The 27,360-nt window shown below is 39.5% G+C and overlaps 1 protein-coding gene across 5 annotated transcripts in view; it reads left to right on the top strand.

The window, feature by feature from the left end:
- Positions 1–27,360, top strand: part of LOC129514446 (probable phospholipid-transporting ATPase IIB) — a 242,290-nt gene that overhangs the window by 63,830 nt on the left and 151,100 nt on the right. For 4 of the 5 annotated variants that reach the window (XM_055333020.1, XM_055333016.1, XM_055333017.1 and 1 more), the window contains exons 7-8: positions 8,224–8,275; positions 23,241–23,335. In XM_055333020.1, coding sequence (XP_055188995.1) covers positions 8,224–8,275; positions 23,241–23,335 — 147 coding nt within the window. The remainder of the gene's footprint in view (positions 1–8,223; positions 8,276–23,240; positions 23,336–27,360) is intronic. The other variant, XM_055333018.1, reaches the window with a different exon arrangement.

Raw genomic sequence — 27,360 nt, 5'->3', positions numbered from 1 at the left:
TGGAAAAGATACACCACAAAAAATTAATCAGAAGTAGGTGGGCCAAATTAATATTTAGTGAAATATAGCTCAGAGTCAAGAAAATGGCTAAAAATAAAGAGGGACATCACATAATGATAACAGGGTTATTCATCAAGAAGACAAAATAATCCTTGATTTGTACTCACCAAATAATGAAATCACAAAATACATGAATCAAAAACTGTTGGAGCTGAAGAAAAGAAATTAGGAGTGAGAACTTCAGCCCCACTCTCTGGTTAGAAGTGCCAGGTGGGAACTCAGCAGTGACAGAGAAGATCCTCACTGAATCAGCCAACAAGATCTGACATCTACAGACCACTCTCCCAAATAGGAGGAGAGCATACTTCTATTTCAAGTGTCCACAGAACATGCACCAAGATAAAACATATCCATAAAACTTCAAAAAATTGAAAAGAATTTGAAACCATACAGCATATAGCATGTTATTTCATCATAGAAAATCAAATTAGGAATTCATAACAGCACAGCAATAGGAGAACTCTAAAATATGTGGAAAGTGAACAGTGTACTTTAGTTGTGGGATAAGGATTTGTGAATAGATACATAACTGCATGAAAATGAAAATACAACAAAGTACATGGAATGCATGTATGGCAGTGCTGAAAAGGAATTTCATAGTAGTCAGTGCTGACATTAGAAAGAAGTAAAGATCTCAACTTAATAATCTAAGTTCCTGGCTCAGGAAACTAGAAGAAGAAGAGCAAAATTAAATCAATGCACACAGAAGGAAGGAAATAAAGGTAAGAGCAGATCAATGGAATTGAAAATAGGAAGACAAGATAACAAATCAGTGAAAGCAAAAGCAATCACCAATCTCAGGAATGACAGAGGAGACATTACTGCTCCTTCTGAGCCATTGAAATGGTCACTACGGAATACCACTAACAGCTGCACTCTAGTCTATACACCCGCTTAGGTGATGGACCAGTTCTTCCCAAATCACAAACTATCCAAACCCAGTCAAAATGAAACAGATAATAGGAATGGTTCTACAAACAGTAAGGAAATGGAATGAGCAATTTAAAATTTCCAAGAAGGAATTATCTAGGTCCAGATATTTTCATTGAAGAATTCCTTGAGACCTCTAAAGAAGATTTAGTGTCATTTTTGCACAGCAGTTTCCAGAAAATAGTTGAGGATGGAACACTGCCTAGCCTATGTTAGGAGTCCAGTTACTAGGGATGCCTGGGTGACTCAGTGGTTGAGTGTTTGCCTTCAGCTCAAGGCATGATCTCAGGATCCCGGGTTGAGTCCCACATCAGGCTCCCTGCAGGGAGCCTGCTTCTCCCTCTGCTTAGGTCTCTGCCGCTCTCTCTCTCAGTCTCTCATGAATAAATAAATAAATCTTAAAAAAAGAAAAAAGGAGTCTAGTTACTGTCCTCATACCAGCACAAGACAAAACATAACAAAAGAAATCCACAAATATCCCTCATGAATATAGACAAAAAAATTTTTTTAATAATTGCCAATTGATAACAGCAATATATATAGAAAATGCTATATCATGACAAAGTGGAGCTTATTCAGAGTACTGAAGGCTAGTTCAACATTCTAAAATCACCCAGTGTCATCCACACTATGACAGACTAAAAATTAGATGATCATACCAGCTGATGAAGGAAAAACATTTGACTACATCTAAGACCCATTCATGATAAAAACTCTCCACAGTTTTGGATTAGATGATAATTGCCTTAATTATGCTTAAAAAGCTTCTGTAAAAACATAACAGCCAACATCATATTTAATGGTGAAATTCTGAATGCCTCTCTTTCAGATTGGGAGTAAATCAAGGATGTTTGTTCTTGCCACTCTTAATTCAGCTAACATTTCTAGCTACATAGAATAAGACAAGTAAAGGAAATAAAAGGAATTCAGATTGGAAAGGAAGAAATAAGAATGTCCCTGTTTGTAGATGACATGATTATGTACATAGACAATTCCAAGGAACCTATGAAAAACCTCCTGAACTAATGATAATGAGTAGGTTCAGCAAAGTGGCAAATTACAAGGTCACCACTCAAAAACCAATCCCATTTCCAACATGTGGAAACAAATAAAAACTGAAGTACTCTTATAGTCCCTACTATGAAAACAAAATCGTAGGTATGCTAAAAATAACAGTGTGCTCATGAAAGTAATGAAATGACACTCTAGTCTTGGGTTGGAACATTTTGGTTTTCCTAAAATTGAATATAGGTTTAATACAATTCCCATTAAAATCTCAGCAAGGTTTTGTTTTTATTTTTTTAGACAAAATAAGCTTATTCTAAAACTAATTTGTAAAGGCTAAAATGGCAAAAACAGTCTTGACAAGAAGGAAAAAGTGAGAGGGATCACTTCCTGATGTTATGGAATGCTATGTAGCTATAGTTATTAACACTGTGTAAGAAGAGTAGAAACAAAGGTCAGTGGAACATTGCAGAGGACCCAGAAATAGATATACACAGATGCTCAAGTGATTTTTGATGAAGTGCAAAAGCAATTAAAATGGAGAAAGGTTAGCCTTTTCAACAAATGAGGCTGGAGCTAGTAGACATACATGGGTTAAAAAAAATTAACCTACTCTAAATGTTATGCTTTATATAGATATTCAATAAAAATGGATCATGGAATTTGTCTTTTTCTAACTTATTTCACTCAGCATGATACCTTCTGGCTCCATCCACATCATTGCAAATGTCAAGATTTCATTCTTCCTGATAGCTGAGTAGTATTCTGTTTGTGTGTATACACACACACACACACACACACACACTCCATCTTTATCCATTCATCAGTCAATGGACATTTGGGCTGTCAGAGAAAGACAAATACCATGTAATCTCACTTGTGTGGAATTTAAGAAAACAGATGAACGTTGGGAAAGGGAAAAGAAAAACAGGAGAGAGGGAAACAAGCCATAAGTGATTCTGACCTACAGAGAACAAACTAAAGGTTGATGGAGGGAGGTGGATGGACTTAGATGGGTGATGAGCATTAAAGAGGCACTTGTTGGAATAAGCACTGCGTGTTGTATTTAAGTGATGAAATCACTGAATTCTACTCCTGAAACAAATGTTGCACTATATATTAACTAACAAAATTTAAGAACAAAATGGATCATGGATTTTTTCATTTTTTTTAAAGATTTTATTTATTCATTCATGAGAGACACACAGAGAGAGAGAGGCAGAGACACAGGCAGAGGGAGAAGCAGGCTCCATGCAGGGAGCCTGATGTGGGACTCGATCCCAGGTCTCCAGGGATTACACCCTGGGCTGCAGGTGGCGCTAAACCGCTGCGCCTCCAGGGCTGCCCTGGATCATGGATTTAAATGAAAATTGTCGAAGTATAAAAACTTAAAAAAAAATTAAGGAGAAAATATTCAGAATCTAGTGTTGAAAAATTGTTCTCAGGCACTAGAAGCACAATTCATAAAAGAAAAAAAACTGGTAAGTTGCATCTCATTAAAATTAAAAGTTTGTGCTTATGAAAGATGCAATGAAAACACAGGGTACAGGTGAGGAAAATACTTACCACCATACTATACCATCTAGAATATGTAAAAATTCAACAGTAAAGAAAAATCAAATTAGAAAATGAGTAGAAGATGGAAGAGACTTTTCTCCAAAGAAGATTACTGATGGAATATAAGCACATGAGAAAATATTCCATGTCATTAGTAATCTGTAAACACAGATTAAAACCCAGTGAAAGGGATCCCTGGGTGGCGCAGCGGTTTGGCGCCTGCCTTTGGCCCAGGGCGCGATCCTGGAGACCCGGGATCGAATCCCACATCGGGCTCCCGGTGCATGGAGCCTGCTTCTCCCTCTGCCTGTGTCTCTGCCTCTCTCTCTCTCTCTCTCCATGACTATCATAAATAAATTAAAAAAAAAAAAAAAACCCAGTGAAATATCAGGACACACTGAGTGAATGGCTACCGTGAAAACTGATAACAACCCCAGATGCTAACTAGCAGTGATGTGAAGAAAATAGATCACTCATACATTTTAGGTGAGATTATCAAATGTTACACTTATTCTAGAAAGTCATTAGTCTCCTAAAAAATTAAATATGCAATTATTATACGACCCAGCAGTTGAACTCTTGGACTTTTTAACACAAAAAATGTTAATTTAAGTTGGCATAAAAGGCCATACATGAATGCGTATGCCTGCATTATCCATACTAGCCCCAAATCAGACACAGTCCATATATCCTGAATGGGTGGGAGGGTCAGAGAAACAGTTGTACATCATACTAGGCTGTATAATGTTAATAAAACACAGGTCTCTTCTGTGTGGTTCCTTGTCTTGAGGAAAGGACAAATAGAAAGTATCCAATGATTGAAGTTACCTAGTTTATTTATGACTGCTTCACAAAAGATAAAACGGGAAGAGAATAAAGAGTAATGGTCTGAAAGTGAAATTAAGAAAAAAAATCCATTATAGTGTTAAAAAAGATAAAATACTCATAAGTTAAATTATTGTTAAGAATAAACAACAAAGCAGTGTTGAAATATACTAAAGAAGACCTCCATAAATGGAGAGACATTCCTATTTTTTTTTAAGATTTTATTTATTCATGAGAGAGGCAGAGACATAGGCAGAGGGGGAAGCAGGCTCCCTGTGGGGAACCCGATGTGGGACTAGATCCCAGGATCCAAGAATCACACCCTGAGCTGAAGGCAGATGCTCAACCGCTGAGCCACCCAGGTGTCCCGACATCCTATGTTCATGGATTAGAAGTACTAATATTGTTAAAATGGCAGTACTCCCCACATTGATCTGCATATTCGGTGCTATCCCTCTCAACATCCCAGCTGACTTCTTCGCAGAAATTGAGAAGCCAATTTAAAAATTCATGTGGAAATACAAGGGACCCAGAATAGTGAAAATGGTTTTGAAAAAGATGGATAAAATTATAGTATTCATACTTCTCCATTAAAACTTTATTCAGAGTTATAGTGACCTAGACAGCATAGAACTGGCATAAATTCAGAATTGAGTTTGTGAGTAGTTGCTTTTCAAGAAGTGTGTATTTAGGTGGGTACTTTTCTTTTGACCCACTACTGTTTGTGAGATTCTTCCATTTTGTTGTGTATAGCCATAATTCGTTCATTTTGTCTTTTATCCATTCTGGTGGTGGCTTATTTGTTTTGCCTATCAGAAGTGATAGTAACATGTCATACTGGACTCATGCCTTTTGGCTCATTTGAGCACACATTGCTATCGTATATATACTTAAAGAGTAGAGTTGTTGGATTTTGGGGTATGTGATGCGCCACTTTAGTAGGTACTGCAAATGATTTTGTAAGGTTGTGAACAAAATTAGATTCTAATCGGTGTGTAAGAGTTCCTGTTGCTTCATGTTTCCCAACAGTTGGCATTGTCTGCCTTTTTAATTTAGCATCTCCAATATGTATGTAGTAGTTGTGGTTTTAACATACCTTTTCTTGAAAAGTAATAAGGTTGGACACCTTTTCACATGATTTTGAGAATCTTTTTTTTTTTGTTTTTTTTTTAAAGATTTTATTTATTCATTCATGAAAGACCTAGAGAGAGAGGCAGAGACACAGGCAGAGGGAGAAGCAGTCTCCATGCAGGATCCTGGGACTCCTGGATCATGGGACTCCTGGATCATGCCCTGAGCCAAAGGCAGACGCTCGATCACTGAGCCACACAGGCGTCCCAATTTTGAGAATCTCTTTATTTGGAAAGAGCCTGTTAAAATCACTTCGCATTTTTCTTCTAAGTTATCCCTTCTTTTCTTAACAGTTTATAGGCCTTTATATATTCTGGCTGGGAGTTTCTTTTTTAAAAAAATTTTAAAAAAGATTTTATTTATTCATGAGAGACAGAGAGAGAGAGAGAGAGAGAGAATGGCAGAGACATAGGCAGAGGGAGAAGCAGACTCCATGTGGGGAGCCCCACATGGGACTCGATCCCGGGTCTCCAGGATCAGGCCCTGGGCTGAAGGCGGCGCTAAACTGCTGAGCCACCCGGGCTGCCCCTGAACAGATCTTCTTAATTTTGATGAAGTCCACTTTATTAATCTTTTCATTTATCGTTGGGGTTTTTTGTTTTTTTAAATTTTTGGTTGTGGAGAAGGTGGAGTCTTTTTAGGTTTGGTGGGGAAGAAATATTCCCTACCAAAAAGCCATGAAAATATTCTATAATATTTTTAGGGCTTTATTGTTTTGACTTTGACATTTAGAAGGAGAATTCATTTGGCATAGATTCTTATGTTTTGATTGATACAGAGATGTAGCATTTGTTATCTCCTGTCATCTCCTGTATATATCGAAGTTTCTCAACACTGTTTAGTTAAAGGATAATTCTGTCACTGCTCTGCAGTGGCACCTTTCTCATTAATCCAGTATCCATTTTCATGTGGACCTCCCTTCTGGATCTCTATGTTTACATTGCTTATAATTACCTATCTTTTTTTTTAAGATTTTATTTATTTATTCATCAGAGAGAGAGAGAGGCAGAGACACTAGCAGAGGGAGAAACAGGCTCCATGCTGGGAGCCTGACATGGGACTTGATCCCGGGTCTCCAGGATCACACCCTGGGCTGAAGGCAGCGCTAAACCACTGAGCCACCAGGGCTGCCCTATAATTACCTATCTTAATGAAATGCCATCTTGCCTTCACTGTTCTAGTTTAATATTTTAGTTTTGGTATATTGTAGACTTAGCCAGCCTTCTGTGTTTCTCACATTTGTCTTACTCATGCTTGGCCTTTGGATTTCCCTGTAAATATTAGGAATACCTTGTCAATTCCTCCCAAAAAACATGTTAAGATTTTGATTGGGTTTATGTTAAATATATAGGTCAATTGATGGGCACATGACAGACATCTTTGCATCCTGATTTTAGGACATGATGTGTTCTCTAGGTTTTATTTAACTTCTTTCAGTAATGCTTGATAGTTTTCGTTTAGAGAACTTGACTTGCTTGTCTTTTGTTAGTTATAGTCTAACCTTAGTTTTTCTTACTAGTGAAATGGGCATATTTAAAAAATACTTTCTTGCTGTCCATTACTTGTATGTATATACTTATTTTCTGTGTCACTAATTTTTGTTTTAGTATTTGCTTATATCCTCGTACTTTCTTTGGGGTTCATTGGCTTTTTTTCCCCTTACTTTCAAGTGGATATTTAGCTTGTATTTTTAGCTTCCGTTATATATTGTGTGCGTTTATTTTTATCTCTTTTCCTCAACATTTTTCTTTGGCTTTGGCAGAATGGTTTCACACACTTTGCTATGTTGAGTTTTTGTTATCATTCAGTTAAAAATATTTTCTAAATTATATTATGCTTTCTTTTTTGACCTATGAGTTCTTTAGATATTAATAATTGATCCTTCTTGTTAGAAAGAGATAGCTTTGGCCCACAACATATCATTTTCACCTTGAATGACTTATATTTGTTTTTATTGCTTGGTTATTGACAAGTAATCCATTTATCATGTGTGGGTAAATCTTTACTTAGTTCTCAAAAAATACAAGTACTTCATGAAATTCTGTGATGTGTTCTTACCATATATTTTTTCTTTAGTTTGATACAGCTTTTCCAATTGACAAAATTATTAGTAATGATTAAATAAATGTATGGATAGCAAATACTCATATAAGCTTATATGCTTGTAAGTACCTTTAAGTTTTTTGTCCTTCTCTGCTTGATAAAAGAGTCTCTCTCAAATTTGTAGGGCTTATTTTTTTTGTTTGTTTGCTCAGTTGTACATTTATTCCTTTGTTCACCGTTGAGTAAATGTTTTATTTATGGTATGTTCTGTTTTGTGTTAGGCTTTGGAGGAATTCTGTTCTCACTTTGTAGGGTTATTTAATCTAATAGGGAGGGGGCATAATTTTTTATAGGACTAAAATCGCTATACTGTATGTATGAGTTCAGTTAACAAAGAGGACACAGAAGAGGCAATATTTATCATTTTTCATAAATGGAGCAGTTTTCAGGTCATCCCAAATGCCATTTCATGGTTTGTTAATGAGAGAGAATTGTAAAGAAATTCAACTAAAAAATGAATTTAAATATAAATTATACAAATTAATGTTCATTGCTTCATAAATTTTAATTCTCACTTTTTTATTTTTACTAGCTATTTCTGCTTTGTAATGAAATTGTATTACTTTATAAGCTTACATATATATAATTAGTGTTTTATATTACTCTCTGCAGAATCAAAGAATTCCATCGGACATGGTATTTCTTAGGACATCAGAAAAAGCAGGTATTTTTATTTGTATTTAAATTGCTGGTCATTTAGTATTTTAGTTTAATTTTCATTTTGAAAGGTAAAGTTAAATTTATTCTTATAAAAGTTTTCTTCAAATGATGATACATTGAATTCGTTAATCCTGAATCACATTTTACTGTTGATATTTAAAATGGTGATCTTTACTGTAAATATTTGTTTTAAAAAATACGGTCCTATCACAACCTTTATATCAAATGAGTGTTTTCATTCAAAGCTGTATTGATATCCAAGTAATTAAATGGTGATGTTGCTCAAAATTTGATTGCTATTCTGTATTTTCAGTTTTATTAATTCAGCAAAAATTTATTTACCACTTACTTTGTGCCAGGTATTACTTTTTGTTTTGTTTTGTTTTGTTTTTGTGCCAGATATTACTTGTTGCATCAGATACAAAGGGAATGGGACTGAATTTTTCCCTTCAAAGAGGTCATGATCTACTTATGTATGGATATACATACATTGACAGTAATACTCTGATTATATAGATACTTTTAAGAGTTATAAGACGGGTGGGGGTAACAGGAGAGGAAACAGACAATTTGCTTAGGTGAGTGGGTTTCACAGGGTAAATGATATTTATATGACCTGAGCTTTCACCAGTAAGAAGAAGGTGGAAAGGGGGTAATGAGATGGAAGCCTCATGTGGTCAAGGAAAAGAACTGTGTGTTGGAAATCAGGAAACCTAAAGTCTAGTCTGCTTAGGTCAGTTCTTAATTATGTGACCTAGATACATGGTCACGCATTTTCATAACGTCTAAAATGATGAGAGGTGAGGCACCTGGGTAGCTCAAGCAGTTGAGCATCTGCCTTTGGCTCAGGGCATGATCCCGAAGTCCTGGGATTGAGTCCCGCATCAGGCTCCCTGCAGGGAGCCTGCTTTTCCCTCTACCTATGTCTCTTCCTTTCTCTCTGTATCTGTCATGAATAAATAAATCTTTAAAAAAAGAGAGAGAGAGGTTTATCAAGTAATACCCAAGTTCCTTCTGTGTTGCATTTCTGACTTTGTTGAATAAATGGACAATATTTTTCTAGGAAGCTCAGATTGGAAGCTCAATATATATGTCTTATTATTTGTAGTGTGAAAACTCTAGAAATGGCAAAGTTAAATTTTAGAGTTGTTAATTTATTTTATTTTTTTTTTTAATTTTTAAATAATCTTTACACCCAATATGGGGCTTGAACTCATGACCCTGAGATCAAGAATCACATATTCTTCCAACTGAGCCATCAGGTGCTAGAGTTGTTAATTTAGCCTTTTCTCCATATATAAACAGCATTTTTTCCAAAGGACATTTTAAGTCATGAGAAAGAAAAATGTTTTTTCATCAACTATAGTTATGGTTATTTACATTTTAAGATGAGGCTGCCATTAACAGAAGAGTTCAGCTACACCTAATAATCAATATGCTTAATGTCCTTTTTTGTTTTTTTAAAGATTTTATTTATTTATTCATGAGAGACACACACACACACAGAGAGAGAGAGAGAGAGAGAGAGAGAGAGAGAGGCAGAGACACAGGCAGAGGGAGAAGCAGGCTCCATGCAGGGTGCCTGACGTGGGACTTGTTCCTGGGACCCCAGGATCAGGCCGTGGGCTGAAGTCGGCGCTAAACCGCTGAGCCACCCGGGCTGCCCTGCTTGATGTACTTTATGTATTGTTTTACTGATCAGAGGTTTTCTTCTTCCTGTGGAGCAGACTGCAGAGCTCCTCTTGCAGTCCATTTCTCTTTCTTCTCAGAAATACAACTAGACTCCCTTTTCTGTTAGATTGGGCTGGTACATTGAGGTCTCGCCAAAGGAGGTGCGCTGAGGCTGGTGTGCTGAGGTCTGGCCAAAGGAAGACAGCTGACAGTCTTGTGTGCCACTTCCAGGCCTAGTTTTAACCTCTTTTGTAGCTGTTGACTCTTTCCTTCCCAGTGTCAGTTTAGTGTCCATGAGTAGGGTAATCTTAGAAGCTGCTCTTCAGCCTGGGTTCATGAATGACTGTGTGGAACAGAGCTCTCTCCTCTCCCATTACCAAGTGATTCTATAAGGGAGATATTTAAGTACCCAAACTGCAAGGTTTATCTTTAATAGTAGCTCATGTTCCCTTAACATCTGCAGTGCTATGGCCGCAGTGGACAGCTCTGCCTTGCTTTCACTTCTTGCTTATATAGAGCCTCAAGGTCACTGGCATGAGACATGAAGACCCTTTAGGTGTTCCTGGGCATATGTGCAGCTCTGCACAGGCAGGTGGCTTCTGGGCTCCCAGGAATGTGTTAGGATTTGTCAGAGCCTCCTTTACATCGTCTGATTTTCTAGATTTTCTTTTAAATTTTTTGGTCACCTTGTTTACCACAGTTCTGTCACCAGCTGAAGTAGCTGTGATGTTAAACAGTTGCTACTGATAGTTTTCTGATGAACAGTCCAGAGAAAACACTGTTGTTGATATATGTGCTCTGGGTAAGGTCAAATCCAGGCAAAGCCCTAATTGGTCAAGTGATTACAGTTCTCTGGACATGGATTTGAGGAGCCCAGCCCTGATTTGTCCCCATCAGTGGCTGCTAGAATTTCAGTTTTCTCAGTCACCGTGGAACCATAGGCTTAGGGGGAAGAGGGTTTGGGAGTGGGAGAAGACAGAACACTACACAGCTCACTCTCACTCAGCTCGATTTAGCCGTGTTTCTTGAATAAATGCACCTGAGACTGTTGCAAGTCTTTGATTATTCTCCAGAATTCTGAAAAGGTTGCCTTTGATGATTTTTTTACTGATGGTCTCAAAATTACGGAGTGGATTTTCAGAGATTTTTTTTTAACACTGTCATCCCTGTTTACATCACCTATTTGTTTAAGATTTGTTTGTCTTTGTTTCTAAATGTATTCAGTGTAATGAATAGCAAAAATGTTTACGTTTGAGAGATGGTTTTATATTAATTGACCTTTTAATGACTGTGGTAGAAATGAACCTGAATATGGAAATACACAGATAATTAACTTAAAAAGAAATACAGGTTGTGTTAGGAGATAAAAGATGAAAAATAACCACTTTAAAGCTGGAAGATGATGAGAACTGTCCATTTTGTAGAGGAGGAGTCTGAGGGCTGGACAATATGAATGCCTTGTTGAAGATGTGACTAACAGCAGTTTACGTTCTTCAGCCTTTGAGTGACTTACAGCAGCAACACATAAATAGAATATTCAAGCATTAAGCACTAACAAGATACTCTTTATTATGTTAGCTTTGTGTAAAGGACATTCTATCTAAACTGATGATTTTTAAAAACATTTTCTTTCCCTCTAGTTTTCCCTTGGGTTTCATGTTGTAGGGACATGTGGTAGTGTAATAATAATCAGTCTTTTGGAGGTCCTGGATCTCACTGAGATTCTTAAGAATTATCACCTTGTTCCCTAAAAAAATGTACATAATGTGCATGTATGCTAATTATTTTTATTGTTTCATATATTCCTGGTAGATTATTATTGGATCTGACTTAGACCTTATTATAGTCTGTTTAAGCTTACAGTTCTATTATATTTCTTAGTTTTATTATTTTTTTCTATCAAATTTAAATTGTTAAAACTATCACTGATTACAGATATACAGACACTAAAATGTTAGATTGCTATTTCATGCTCTTATTCTTTTTTATAAAATAGACAAATACCTTCCCTGCTGGATAAAATATGTCATAATATTGCTTTAAATCAGGAATTCTTAGCTTTAGAAATTCTGTTTCTGTGACTTAAGTGATTATTTTAAGTTTTTTAATTGTCTCGTTTTCAAAAGTACACATATTCAGGATTGTTTACCTGCTAACGCTATTGATATTATTTTACTACTTGTCAGTTTTAGTTCAGGAGAATCTGATAGTACATTATCTATTAAAATAAAATAAAAATCTTCAAGCCTTAGCCAGCATAAAAGTGTTAAATCTGTGTGGTGTGTCCAAGTTTGGACAGTTGCAACTCAGGGAGTCTCTGTGGTGTCATATTGACTGTGTATTAACACAGGGCCTTCTGTGGGGCCAGCTTCTGCTTGTTTAGAATGCAGATGAAGCTGTTGATGGATCTGGGGACTGATGGCTTAAATTCCAATTAATCAATGGCTTCATCAGTTTCTTAATTCAGATCAAATATCTCCTGAATGCACACAATTCTTTTAGTGGTATTAAGAGAAATTAATGCTTTAGAACTAATTTTCATCAATCTCTTATAAATGCCAATATCTTTTTCACTTGTCTCCTAAGTGATGACATTATAGTTTAAGTGTTAGGACATATTACAATAGCTCAGCCGTCACCTGTTTAGGGGTGGGGGTAGGTAATGACACTGTGCTCATCCACATTGTCTCCTTGGTGCTATTCATCTTCCCACCAGCTTAAAAATTTCATGCAGGGTCATTAAGTCATATAAATGATTTAGAAATCAAGTTTAGTGGCAAACGATCTGGTATTACATATGCGAAGTCAATGTCTATTTTTCTTTTGTCGATCATATACTGTACCCATCTCTTTCAGAGCTATTGGGTACGTGAGCTCTTGCAAGCAATCTCCTAATATTACAGGATAACTTATCACGGTATATGACAGACTCTGGTGCTCTGTCTCATCGTGTCCCATCAGTTACTTTATCACCACTTGATGCTGCTCTCCTGTGTGACACGTAGCCTAGTTGATCTTAATTTGATTGTCATTAAACCTGTCCTTTCCTGTCAGCTCTTGTCAATTATACAAAATAAAATCAAGTATTCATAAGAAGTCTGTAACGGGATATAAGCAGACCAATTTAATAATTCATTTTTGCTGAGTCTTCACTGATCTCCATGGTAGCTACTGCTTGCTGTTAAACATTATTAGATATAGTACATGTAAGACACAGCAAGTTGGCCATACTCCTGATTTTGCTACAGTTGATTCTCTCTTTTTAAATCATATAATTTACTGCGAGGTTAATAATATTAACCGTACTCAAAGATAAGTAATATGTCCATTGCCCTTAAGTTTTTAAAATAGCATATAATCATTTAACGTGAAGCATGTCCTTTTTTCTTTAAAGAAAGACAACTATATTCCTTACGTTATTTTTTTTTTTCCTTACGGTGTTTAATAATTTTATAGAACTTTGGTACTCGTTTCATTTTTATTGTTTATTTATTTCTAAAAATTTTACTTATTTATTCATGAAAGACATGGAAAGAGAGGCAGAGACATAAGCAGAGGGAGAAGCAGGCTCCCTGTGGGGAACCCGATGCGGGACTCCATCCCAGGACCCTGGGATCCATGCCCTGAGCCTAAGGCAGACAGATGTTCAGCCACTGAGCCACCCAGGTGCCCCTTAGTTTCACTTTTAGAAACAGAATATTTGAAATATAAGAGACTCTAGAGATTCTCCCTTCTTATTATTTTATATGTTAGAAAGCAAACCTAGAGTAGAGCTGTTGGCAGTGACATCTCAAAGTACGTGTCAGACAGAATGTAGAATTCAGTCCCTATGAGGTTATCTTTTGTATCAGAACACACACAAGCACACACATGCACATATATAAACATGCATATATTTAAGAAGAAAATATCAACTTTGAAATAGCATTCACTGCAAATTTTCATATGCTCCTTTTTAGCTGAAACCAGTTTGTAAAATAGTCTCCTTATGATAGGTCTTTTGACAAGTAACGCATAACAAAATTTATTTATGTACTTATATTTTTCAAAATACATATAATCAGACAAAGGTCTCCTAATAAGTCTTCACTGGATACAGTAGATGACTCAGAAATCATTTTATTTTATAGTTCTCCATCTTACTATACCTTAGGAGAGTGACTTGGCTTCTGTGAGTGTCCTAGAATCAAACTGGTAGTATTAGTGCCCGTGGCAGAGAGCAGTTAAAAGAATTAGAAGTATAATTGGTGAAGGGTTTGCGTGGGGCATGTTTCAGATACTGAACTGTGATTAGTTGAAAGTGCATTAGCTGACAGAGAAAAGTAGTAAGAGAGCAAGAAAATGCTCGTGATGTGTAGGACTGCATTTCTTTCAGAGGGTTCCAGGGAGAATGAGGCTAGCACGGATGTGGGTTTGCACAGACCCATCTTAGTTTTAGGACATTGTGTAAGAGGTGTTCTGGACTGGGCTCTGAAGATACTTTCTGGCATGTCTACCATAACTAGTTCCCCCAAATTGAGAAATAGTAGCTAAATAAGCTCCTGGTATATGGCAGTCACTGGCAGAATTTCATAGATTTTCCTCTAAATTTTACAACGCACCTCCAAATTTGATGTTTCCCACTGTGCAGATGAAAACTTTATTGAGGTGAGGTCACTGGACAAGGAGCACTTGTGAGTGAGATACAGAGCCAGTGCTCAGTCCAAGGCTGGTCTTCCTGCTGTGCTGTGTCGGGCCCTGGGAACAGCAGCATCTCCTAGAGCACTGCTGGCACCTTGGGCCCCGGCTTTCTTCATTGTGGTGGTCTGGTCTGTCTTACACGCCATAGGGTGCTGAACGGTGCTCCTGCCTCACATCGCTAGGTGCCAGTAGCACCCTCTTCCCTGCCCAGCTTTGAAAATAATGTCTCCAGAAGTTTCCAAGTGCCCTCTGGGGGCAAAATCACCCCTGGATGAAAAGCACTACAGGACTTTTTATTTTTTTCTTTCATTGAAGAGAACCCCTAAGATAAATTAAGTGTTCAGTTCTGTTTCTTTTGAGAGTAGTTGTTTTACTATTTTTCAGAGATCTTTCTCAGTAAGAACAAATTGATTCTGTGGCATTTGACTCCATTGGGAAGAAGCTTCTGCTCCACACCAGTGCAGCCAAGAATTCAGAGACTGGCTTCATGTCCTTGCTACCAGCTCCATGCCCTTACTACCCTGCCAAGCCAGGGTGGCACCCTGCAAAGAGTGTCCATTAGTCGCTCATTTCCCCAGGCCTGGTGTGCAGAGTCTCCCTTCTGTTGACCAGTTTCCCTTCAGAGGCAAAAGCTATGCCCAGTTTTGAGAAACTGGGAGTAATGGGGCCCCAGCAGGTCCCCCACCAGCTAGCTTATCAGCAGAAGTAACATGCCTGGTGGGGCTACCACAGCCCCTCTCCTAACCCCAGCACCCACTTAGAAGCAAGGAAGGTGTCACTGTAGATCAAGCTGGCTGTCCCCTTTCATTCTCCAGTGCCTTGTCCCAGAGGATCTCCGGGGGGAGGGCCAGAGATCTTTGCAGACCTTGCTGCAAGGGTGGTGGTGCCTAAGGGTGGTGGTGAAAACCATGTGCCTAAGGGTGGTGGTGAAAACCATGGAGAGCTTGGTGGCCAGCTGTTCACAGGGCCTGTGATATACACCGACAAAGGACGTGGAAGCCTGGTGAGAAATTTTACTGCCAGTACCAGGGTAAGAGTCCCACTGGTTCACACTCAACACTGTGTGCGTGTGTTAGGCTACTCTGTTCAGGGGCAGCCAGAGTGGGGCAGTCTTAACAGGCTTCCTAAGCAAATTTCTGGATGTGCTGCTCAGCCCAGTGGTAGTTCCTGGGAGGCTAAGCTTAGAAATGAAATCACATGCCTCCTCGTTGGTCTAGAAGATTGCACAGATGCCAAAACCATAGCTGTGGTCCCAGGAGTAGACATAGAGAACCTCCAAGCTGCTGGTCCATCCCTGAATGAACCAGGGGTAGAATCACGAACTGACTTCTGCACTGGGGAGAAGAGCATCCAAGCCACATGTTTCCAGCGGTAAAGGGTGAAAATCTGACTGATTGCATTCAGACACCACTTTTGGCCAACAGGAAGTTGATGTGAGGCTCGGAGCAGCCCCTAGAAAGCCGGGAATAAAAATCTGGTCAGTGACACAGGGCATGCTACAGGGGAAATTGATGTCACAGAATTAGGTTAGCCAAGTCACTTAAAAAAACAGTTATCTGAACAACAACCAGCACTCAAATACAGTTTTTGATGTTTGTATAACACAATTCAGAGTGTTCACTAATCAACTGTAGTGAATTTTGTGTGATGGTACAGCAGAGGGGTTTAAAGTCAGATGGACCTCAAGGTGGCATTGTGCTGTTCATTCTGCCCTCCCCAGTGAGGCCTCTGAGCTTGGAAGAGGGGCATGTCACCTGCCTACTGTCTGATAGGGCCTCAGATATATGTAGAGCAGCACAGACCCCCTAGGAGATGCTCAGTCAACATTAGTAACCTCTTGTTTCGGGGAGAAATAAGTGACTTTTTATTATGCACATATGTCTCCATATAGTTTTTGAGGAGTGGATGTGGAAATTTTTTTTTTAAGGTTTTATTTATTCATGACAGATGGGGAATGGGGTGGGGGGAGGGGAGGCAGAGAGACAGGCAGAGGGAGAAGCAGCCTCCATGCAGGGAGCCTGACGTGGGACTTGATCCCAGGTTTCCAGGATCACACCCTGGGCTGAAGGTGGCCCTAAACTGCTGGGCCACGGGGGCTGCCTTGGATGTAGAAGTTTCTAATTAAGAGAGTAGATACCATATTTATTTCTTCTTAGTTTGGGGTGTTCTGTTAGTCTCTGCCCATAATGATCTTTGGAAGGTACTTTCTAAATGAGCCAGGCCCCGAAGAAGTACACTTGTATTAAATCCCGTGTCCCTGAATTTCTCTCCCTGACACTTGATCCTAGTCTCTATCCCTCCCCCCATAGCCCCAGTGGTATCTGCAATGGTGGCTCTTTGGCCTTGGAGGTTCAGAAGGATCCCAGTCATGGCAGAAAAGACAGTAACACTAACAGAGCTAGTCTACTGCTTTGTTCTGGGGACTTCTCTGGATGTATGAAGCCTGTTGCTGTGGAGGCCCTCTTTCCCTTAATTGTAGATGGTAGCTGCTCTGTGTTTCCCTCACTGACTTTCACAGAAACTGCTCCACCCCATTTCTACAATAGGATATTGGGTGTGCCCCAAATGATGAGTCTGGGTTCTGTTTGAGAATTTTGAGTCTTGGTTGCTTGTCAACCCCATACTGTGTGTCTCCCAGAGCTTCTTTCACTCCTCCTGATTTTGCTTACTTCTCTCATTGTTGGACTAAACACTAAGGTCAGTAGGACCGTTAGTGCCTGGAGTAGTGCTCTCAGCGTGCTGGGAGTTCAGTGAATCTTGAGAGCATGTGCAAGAGCATCACCGACTGTAAAACTGTGGTGAGGAGGAGCACAGCCACACCCCGTGAGGTAGGGCACTTCCTGTAAAATCTTCATCATGTCTTAATTACACTTTTTAAAAATATATATTTTATCTACTTATTTATTTGGGAAAGGGAGAAGGAGCAGGGGAAGGGGCAGAGGGGGGAGCAGGCTCCTCATGGAGCAGGGAGCCTGACGTGGGACTCGATCCCAGGACCCTGAGATCATGACCTGAACTGAAGACAGACACTCCACTGAAGGAGCCACCCAGGCACCCCCTATATTTACCATTTTGAAGATATCAATAAATTTACTCTTCTTAGCATATGTCTGTATTTACAACCTCCCCTCCCCTCTCCCCAGGGGTGAGATATTGTTTTATTTATTTAATGTTTTATTTTTGTTTGTTTTAAATATCTAGTAGTTTATTTTAACCATTTTAAATTATCTTAATTTGACTGTAAAATAACCAAATCATTTCAGCTGCTTTATGGATAAGTGACCTTATTTTGGGCGGGGGGAGAGAGAAGGAGAGAAAAGGGGGTGTTGGGCAGAGGGCGAGAGAGAATCATAAATAAACTCCATGCTCAGCATAAAGCCTGATATGGGGCTCAATCTCATGACCCTGAGATTGTGACCTGAGCCAAAATCAAGAGTTGGACGGTTCACTCACTGAGCTATCCAGACACCCCTGGGTAAGGGATCTTTAACAGGTTCTATTAGGTAGCAGAAAACAAAACCAGCATCATTTAGCTCTGTCTTCTAAATCTAAGTGACTTAGAAGGCACCATTTTGAAGTCTCAGGCCCTGTCTCTGCTGGGTAACTACAGCCTGTGAGCAGCCACAGGCTTCTTTATAAGGCTGTTCACCTCTCCCTCTACCAGTAATCTTACGATTTCTGTATCTTTAAAGTTAAAACCCATTTCACCCAGGACACTTAAGGTTATGCCGTCAATACTAATAAATAGCTGGTTTAAAATATTGTAAAAACCTTTTATTTAATGTTTCTGTGTTGCTGTAGTCTCTTCTAGATAAAAGGGAAAAGGCCATTAGATAAGTTATTGATGAAATGAGCTGCTGAAGTGGAGAGGAAGTGCAGTCGGCCGATAACTGTCATAGCGTGAGCACTGGTAAACGACCATGCGTGTTGTCAGCTGTACACCAGAGCCACACTGGTGCTGAGCTGCATTGATCAGCAGTATCTTGTCAGTGAGGTTGATGGATGGAGCAAACACGGATAGGGGAAGGGAGCCCTGAAATAGAAATATGAGAAACATACAGCTAGAAGTACTCTCCATCCCTGCAGTGTTCACATATAAATTTCAGTGTGGGTTTCTGTAGTGTTTTCTCTCTTTACTGCAGAGATCAAATGTTTGTACAGTTGACCCTTGAATGACCCAGGGGTTAGGGCTGCTTACCCTCCCACCCCACTCCCCATTTAGTTGGAAACTTACATAAAACTTTTGACTCCCCCAGAACTTAACTACTAATAGCCAACTGTTGGCTGGAACCCTTAGCAATATGTCTTTTAACACAGTTTATATGTTCTAGATATTATACACTGTATTCTTACAACAAAGTAGGCTGCAGAAAAAATGTTATTAAGAAATCATGAGGAAGAGAAAATACATTTATGGTGGACCCATGTGAGGATCAATTTTATAATATTTTGGTTGATATATTCTGTATTAATCTGAATGCACTTTTAAAATGTGTTTTCAGACATTCGGTTTTTTTTAGAGCAGTTTTAGGTTTTCAAAAAAGTGAGAGGAAGGTACAAAGATTTTCCACACATGCCTGCACTCTCACACGTATAGCTTCGCCCGACATCAGTGGGCCCCAACGGAGTGGTGCGCTTGTTCCTATAGATAGACTCACATTGTCACGTGAGGGCTCACTCTCCAAGGTATGCATTCTGCAGGCTTGGGCAAATGTAGAAAGACGTGTATCTGCCATTATGGCATCATATGGAGTATTTTTCTTTATGATACTATTTGTAAAAATCCTCTGTGCTCCATCTGTTCATCCCTCAGCAACTACTGATGGTTTCATTGTCTCCATAGTTGTGCCTTTTCTGAAATGCTGTATCAGATTCTCTCCTCACACTGCACCGAGTGGCAGGCATTATGAAGTCTCTCTGTGTCTTTCATGGTCTGACAGCTCATTTCTTTTTAGGGCTGAATAATTCCTCATTGTCTGGATGCACCAGAGTTTATTCATTTACCTATTGAAGGACATCCCAGTTGTTTCCAAGCCTTGGCAGTTATGACAAAAGCTGCTGTAAAATCTGTGTGCAGGTTTTGTGTGGCTTAAGTTCTCACCACCTTTGGGTCAAGGCCAAGGAGCACAGTTGCTGGGTAATACGCTGTGGTTATGTTTAGCTTTGTGAGAAACCACAAACTGTCATCCACACTGGCGGTGCCACGCTGCACCCCCTCTGCCGGTAATTATGGGTTCCTGTTGCTCCCCGTCCCCCGTCAATGACTTGGGCCATTCTCATAGGGTTACAGTGGTGTCTCCTTGTGGTGGTAACTTGTTTCCCCGGTGACATAGGATTATGTGCTTACTTGCCATCCGTGTGTCTTCTTTAGATCTATAGCCTGTTTTTTAATCAAATGGGTTTCTTATTGAGTTGTAAGAGTTTGTTGTGTATTTTGAATAACAGTCCTTTGTCAGCTATGTGTTTTGGGAACATTCTCCCTCCTAGTCTATGGCTTGTCTTCTCATTCTCTTGATATGTTTTTTGCAGAACAGAAGTTTTGAATTTTAGTGAAGTCCAGCTTATCATCTGTTTCTCTTCCTGGCTCACATCTTTGGTGCTGTATCCAAAAAGTGGTCACCATACAACACTAGGGTCACCTAGGTTTTCTCCAGGTGTTCTTGTCCAGGACTTCCATGGTTTTGCATTTTACATTTTACATTTAGGTCTGTGGCCCATTTTGAGTGAATTTTTGAGAAGGATATAAGGTCTGTCTGGATGCTGTTGTCACATGTGGGTGTTGAGTTGTGGCAGCACCATTTCCTGAAGAGACCATTTTTGCTCCTTATCTAGGAATGTCTTGATTTCTCTCTCACCTTGCAGCACAGTTTAGCTGGATATAGGATTCTTGGTTGACAGGTTTTTCTTCTTACAGCACTTTAACCGGATTGGTGACTTTGTCTCAGATCCAAAGTTTTTGATGAAAAATCCACAGATAATCTTATTGAAGATCCCTTGGATGTGATGAGTCTCTTCTCTCTTGCTTCTTTCACACTTCTTTGTCTTTTGAAAGTCTGGTTATAATATGTCTCCAGTTGGGTCTCTCCGACTTCATCTGACTTGACCCTCTTTGAGCTTCTTAGCTGTGTCTTTCATCACATCAGGGATGTTTCAGTAATGATTTTTCCCCTTTGTCTCTCCTCCTTTGGGACTCCCACAGTGTGAGTGTTGGATCAAGTGCTGGGTTCCATGGGCCCCTCAGTCTCTGCTTGGGGTTTTTCAGTTCTCTCTCTTTCTGTCCCTCAGGCTGGACCACTTCTGTTGTCCTGTCTTCAGGTTTGCTGATCTTCCTTCTGCCTTCAACTCCCTCCAGGGCATTTTTCATTGTGACTACTGTATTTGTCAGCTCTTGAATTTCTTTTTCTTTTTATAAAAGTTTTTTCTCTCTATTGATTCCATTTTGTTCATCGTTTGTTTTCTTGACTTTCTACATCTTTCTTCAGTTCTTTGAGCATCTTTTAGACTAGTCTTTGTCTAGTGGATTTGGTGTCAGGTCTTTTTCAGGGACAGTATTTGTTGTTTATCTTTTTTTTTTTTTCTTTAAATTGGCCATACTCTCCTGTTTCTCTGTGTGCCTTGTGATTTTTGTTGAACACTGGACATTTGAACCTTTATAATGTGGTAAGTCTGGAAATCAGATTCCGCCCCGCATCCCAAGAGTAGGTCAACTTGAGACTCCGTAATAACAGTAACAACATTGCAGTGAAACTTCTCGATTACTGTAGCTCATCCAGCACACATAGTGCATGCACACGTGAATGCACTTGCCCTAACTGGCCTTCTCCCGAGGATGGCAGGGGGCCAACTCATTGTCTTGAAGTGTGAATAAATTACAATAAGGAATCAATGTTTTCTTATAGGAACTGTTTCACCAGGTGACCAGACCAAATCCAAAGAGCAGATGCTTCTCATTTTACATTTTATTCTAGCTCAAAGGTAAAAAGGAAGGGTAGGCTTCCTTCCACTTTCTTGAACCTGTACTGCAGTCATGGATGTGCACTTTGAGTACAAAGGGCTGCTGGCATCAGAGCAGAGCAAAGACTGGATATGGTACCAGGGTCCGTGGAGTGTGAGCTGGGCTCTGAGTGCTGGAGCCAGGGTTACAGGACCCACAAGGGAAGGGGAGATGGTTGGCCAGGATTAGAAGTGTTCAGTCAGTGGAATGCAAACCAGAGAGGGCCTGTAGATAAAACGGAACTTTGAGGGCATACCCAGAAAGGACCAGGCTCAACTGTAGTGTCTTGGGATGTACATTTTGGGGGATAAACTCCAAATCAAAGCAAAGAAATGCAAGCGACAGTAGTGTTACAAGGAGACAGGGAGGGCTTGTGGAATAGGGGACACACAGGATCTTCTCAGGGGTCTCTCAGGGGTACAAGGGTGAGTTATGTTTACGTAATTCACTAAGGTGTACATATGTAACTATTTTATAATTAAGTTTAAAAAGCCATCAGTCCCTTGAATTTATTTGGTGATGAAACTACTATTTGTTTTTTATGCTTGTTTTTAGGGACTTTTTTAGGGATTGCTTTTACAAAGTTAAAGGTGATTTGTGTACAATATGTATGATTTCACAATGAGCAGTACAAAACAGACGGGGCCTCTCTTCCAGCCCCTCCCCGCCTTTCTCCCCTGCAGAGGTCATCCCCACATCCACACCCACACACTTCCTCCCTCCGCCACCTGGCTCTTCAGTGCATGGTGTTATTCTGTGCACAGTGTTGACACCTGGCTTTCCTCTCTCCACCATGTACACTCTAGACTGTTAACAGGAAAAGTGGAGGCCTTTCTCATTTCTTTCTCTTCTTCCTCCCTCCTTGTCTCCCTCCCTCTCTCTCCCTCCCTGTCCCTCCCTCTCCCTCGCTCCCTTTCTCCCTCTCTCGCTTTGTGTGTCCCTCCCTGTCTCCTGTCTGGGTCCTGTCTTCCATCCTATCTTTGTTACACAGCTGCTTGTGCTCCCTTTTATTCATTGATTCTCACATTATCTGTTCCCAGTCTTTTATTACAATAAATAATGTTAGAAGATCATCTTACATGTATGTCATTTTGTGTTTTGCTGTTCTATCTTAGGATAGGTTCTGAGAAATGATGTGATAGAAATAATGATGGTCAAAGGGTGAATGGAGTTTTGTTATTTAATAGTTTTTCATGTTTAAAATTTGGTAAGGTATGACAATAAATCTTACCTGGGTTTTGACATTTTAGCTATGCTTTTATTATTGAACATATGTTTGATGTGGCAGATCAGATGATTTATTAGCAAAGTTAGGGAACACACTCATGGATATTTTTGTGTATTGACTTATTTTATTATTAAAACATGAATTAAAGGTAGAAATGATCAATGTAGTTTTTCTAAAATGAAGCACTAATTAATATTAAGTCTCAGTAGGCAAGAATACCACATAGGAGGCACCTGTATCTTGTTAGCACACTTGTTTGTGAATCAGATGTATAAAGGCTTTTAAGGACTTTTGTTTATGTGAATCTCTAGCTGCATCCTTTCTGTATCCCACTTTGCTGCACAATTGTGGTCTGAAAGCACCTGTAACTCTGGAACTTTCTTCTCTCATTCCAAGGTTCGTGTTTTATTCGAACTGATCAGCTTGATGGTGAAACTGATTGGAAGCTGAAGGTGGCGGTGAGCTGCACACAGAGGCTTCCAGCCTTGGGGGTGAGCGTTCATGAGATTACAAATGTCATTTTACTAGTACTCTTCATTTTCAGGCAGCAAACATTTCCTTGTATACCAGTTGACTTCTTGAATGCACTCTTTGTAAAAATAATATTTTTTTTTATTAGTAACAGAGGGTCATTGAAAATCAACCAAAGTAATTTCTCTGGTGTCTTGAAATGTGACCTGTTCTGGGTGTGGTTTGCAGTGTTCCCATTTGCCGGACACTTTGGTCTTTTTTTCTTTTCTCTCACTTTCCTTTTCCTTCTGATTTTTATTGTTAAAACTTGCAGTTGAGTAATCTTCAAGATTGAGACTTTTGGCAGGGTTAAATGAGCCCATTATTGCTAACTGACTGAACTCCCTGGTGGTCTGGTTTCCGTAGTGTTGGCAGACTGTGGAACTCAGAGGGAAGTTAGCCTCCTTTTGGAGACCAGCACATCCACTCTACTTTTCTTGTGACAATAGAGAACCCTCTTTGATTAGGAGAGAGGAGAGTGTTACTGTGTCTTGTTCTTGTGACCGAGAGAGAGGAGGAGGACACTGTCAAGCACCTTACTTGGTCTTTGCACAGTGTCCCTTTGTTGCTGGGGAGTAGGCAAGAGGTAGGATTAGAGAGAACAATATTTCATCATTTTCATCAATCTCTCACAAATGCTGAGAATCTCCTAAGCTGGCACACTTTTTTTTTTTTTTTTAACAAAACCGTAGTTGGGGCCATTTGGTGCTTGTGTTAGATGTAGTATATATTTGAATGAGAGGAGCTTCGTTTTTTCTTACATGATCTGCTGATACGCCATGGAGAGTAAAGAAAACTTGAGGTGGTCTAAGAGTGACCTTTGACTCGGGCAGTTGTTGGGGAAGGAGTGGGAGATGGGGTAATGTAGATTAGATCACTTTCCTTAGATTGGTTGGGTTTGGAAAGGAGTCTCTGCTTTTATTGCATGTGGTTTATAGCTAGTTTAAATGGACAGTGGGGGACATCCTCATTCTTGTGTACACTGAACCTTTTGGAAACTATGTAGCCTGACAAGTGTAAGACTGGGAAATATTTGCTCTTTATGTATGTTTAGTTGTCTATACTTTAAGTAGTCCTTAGGTTGAAATTCTTTCTTTTATATGTTTCATGTATATCTTCCAAAGACTGGTCGCTAGTGAACAGTTGCTGATTCTTTCCTTTGTACATTTATTCATCGTCACGTAACAATGTGGGTCACGTAATATGTGTCACAGACTTACCCTCTCCTTCTGCCTTTCCTACTCTTCCTTCTTTCTTTCTTTCTTTCTTTCTTTCTTTCTTTCTTTCTTTCTTTCTTTCTTTCTTTCTTTCTTTCTTTCACCTTTTTTTCTTTTTCTTTTTCCAACCCTTTAAAAATTAAAAACAACCACAATTCTTACCCCAAGGGTGATAACAGAAGAGAGTGCAGGTTGCCAGATTTGAGCCCCAGGTCTTGGTTTCCTAACCCCTGAGCTAGAGAATGACCCCCTGCTCAGCTCATCAGCTAACCAGGTGCAACTCTGTCATGGTGGGAGCAAGTACGCAACTCTTCATTTTGTTTTTTTTGTTTTTTTAATATATAAACATTAAAAGGCTGCATGTAAATAGCAAGTCTTCCTTTTTCAGGTAAATTCTGAAAAGTAGAACGGGGTGTGTGTAAAGGAATGCCTGTGATTTCAGATCCCAGTAGGTCATCTCTGAAGAGTTGTGCCCAAACCCCTGTAAGCAGCAGAATGTGATTATTGGTGAATGTGCTTCAGAACACTAATAATAACTGTTGAAGACAAAATTTCAAATTGATAGAGAAAATTTGGACCATTCATTGTTTTAATTTTTACCTCTTTGTTTACCAGTATGGTTGAATTTTCCACTGTATATTCACTAGAAATTTGTATTTATTTGTTTTCCCTTTTGCCGTTTTTGAATTGGTGTTTGCCAATTAAAAATTAATATATATGCTTGTGTGATGTATAGTATTGACTTGATAAAACCAGATATGTGCAAAGTCTGTCCTGTTTGTAACTGATCCTTTCTTAGATGTGGAAGTATTCTCGTATCTCTTGTAAATCTATGAATCTGCATCATTCTTCAGATCAGAAAGTATTTTTGTTTTTAAAGATTCATTCATTCATTCATTCATTCATGAGAGACACAGAGAGAGGCAGAGACACAGGCAGAGGGAGAAGCAGGCTCCCTGCAGGGAGCCCAGTGTGGGACTTGATCCCAGGACCCCAGGGTCACAACCCAAACCAAAGGCAGATGCTCAAACACTGAGCCACCCAGGCGCCCCCTGAAGTTATTTTTGAAAATTGTCCAAACTGCTGTTCTGGATCAGTTTCTCTGTGAATGCCAGGTGGCCCACCACTTTGAGGATTTGTTTTCAGTCTTTTAATTCTCAGTGTTCTGAGAATTAGGGATAGTTCTTAAAAATTCTGTAGGCTATTATAAGTGATTTATATGATGGGGTTTAGTACAATCGATTGATTGTGAATGAGGGAAAGCAGATTCTCTTGGACCAACTAATGAAGGTAATAGTTGAGGTTGACACTCTTTCCCACTAACTAGCTGACCTTTGCCCACTTCACAGTAGACAGGAACAGGTGGGGAGCTAGTAAATCACTAAGTCACAAATCAGGGGTGTGTGGGAAAGTGTGCATGCACAAACTGCCCAAGTGTCTTTCAGAGTGGCTATACTGTAAAACAGCCAACAGTGCATGAGTGCTGTAGTTTCTCCATAGCCTTGCTGGTACTTAGTGGCGTCATGTTTTAATTTTAGTTATTTCAATAAGTGTGCTGTGATAGCTCATTTTAGTTTGTGTTTCTATCATGGCTAGTAAGGCTAAACATTTTTATTTATTTGTGAGAGAGAGAGAAAGTGCAAGCAAGAGGGAGAGGGAGAGAGAATCTGAAGCCGACTACACACTGAGCATAGAGCCCGGCATGGGGTTCCATCTCGTGGCCTGAGATCATGACCTGAGCTGAAATTAAGAGTCAGACCCTTCACTGACTGACCCACCCAGGTGCCCCCGGAACATTGTTTCACGTACTTGTTTACCATCTGTTATATATCCTCTTTGGTGAAATGTCTGTTCATGTCTTTTTAGTGGCTTTTGTATAATTCCCTAGAATGTTGTCTCTGAATGATCATGTCATGCAAAGAAAACAATGTAGCTCTTCCACAGAGCTATATTGTCTATACTCTATATCAAGTGTGCATAGACAGCCTTCTCTTTCTTCTACTTGCAGTATCACACTGGCTGCAATCTCTAATGCGTTGCTGAACAGAAGTGGTGAAACCATTCATCCTTGTCTCCTTTCCAATCTCGGGGAACATGGAGCTTTTTTAACATCATGTGTGATGGTAGCTGTAGTTTTTTTTTTTTTTTTTAAGATTCCTTGTATCAGGCTGAGGAAATTCTTTCTGTTCCTAGTTTGCAGAGAGGTTTTTTCATGAATGGGGATTGGATTTTTCAAAAGTTTTTGTTTATTGACATGATTATATGGTTTTCTTTTTTCTTTTTCTTTTTTTTAAGATTTTATTTATTCATGAGAGACACACACACACAGAGAGAGAGAGAGAGAGAGAGGCAGGGACACAGGCAGAGGGAAAAGCAGGCTCCACGCAGGGAGCCTGATGTGGGACTTGATCCCGGGACTCCAGGATCATACCCCAGGCCAAAGGCAGGCGGTAAACTGCTGAGCCACCCAGGAATCCCAATTATATGGTTTTCTTTCATCTGTTAGTAGGATGAACTATATGGATTTATGGATTGTATCAACCTCATAGTCCTGGGATAAACCAGAACACATCTGTTCATACTGAGTGTCCTTTTCAGATAATGCAGCTTTTGACTTGCTCATATTTTGGGAAGGATTTTTTAAAGATGTTATTTATTTATTCATGAGAGAGACAGAGGCAAAGACACAGGCAGAGGGAGAAGCAGGCTCCCTGTGGGGAGCCCATTGCAGGACTTGATCCCAGGATTCCAGGATCACACCCTGAGCCAAAGGTAGACACACTCAACCA

Source organism: Nyctereutes procyonoides, unplaced genomic scaffold (assembly GCF_905146905.1).
Source record: "Nyctereutes procyonoides isolate TBG_1078 unplaced genomic scaffold, NYPRO_anot_genome, whole genome shotgun sequence".
In the NCBI taxonomy this organism is placed as follows: Eukaryota; Metazoa; Chordata; class Mammalia; order Carnivora; family Canidae; genus Nyctereutes; species Nyctereutes procyonoides.
This window is presented reverse-complemented; position numbering and strand designations above follow the sequence as displayed.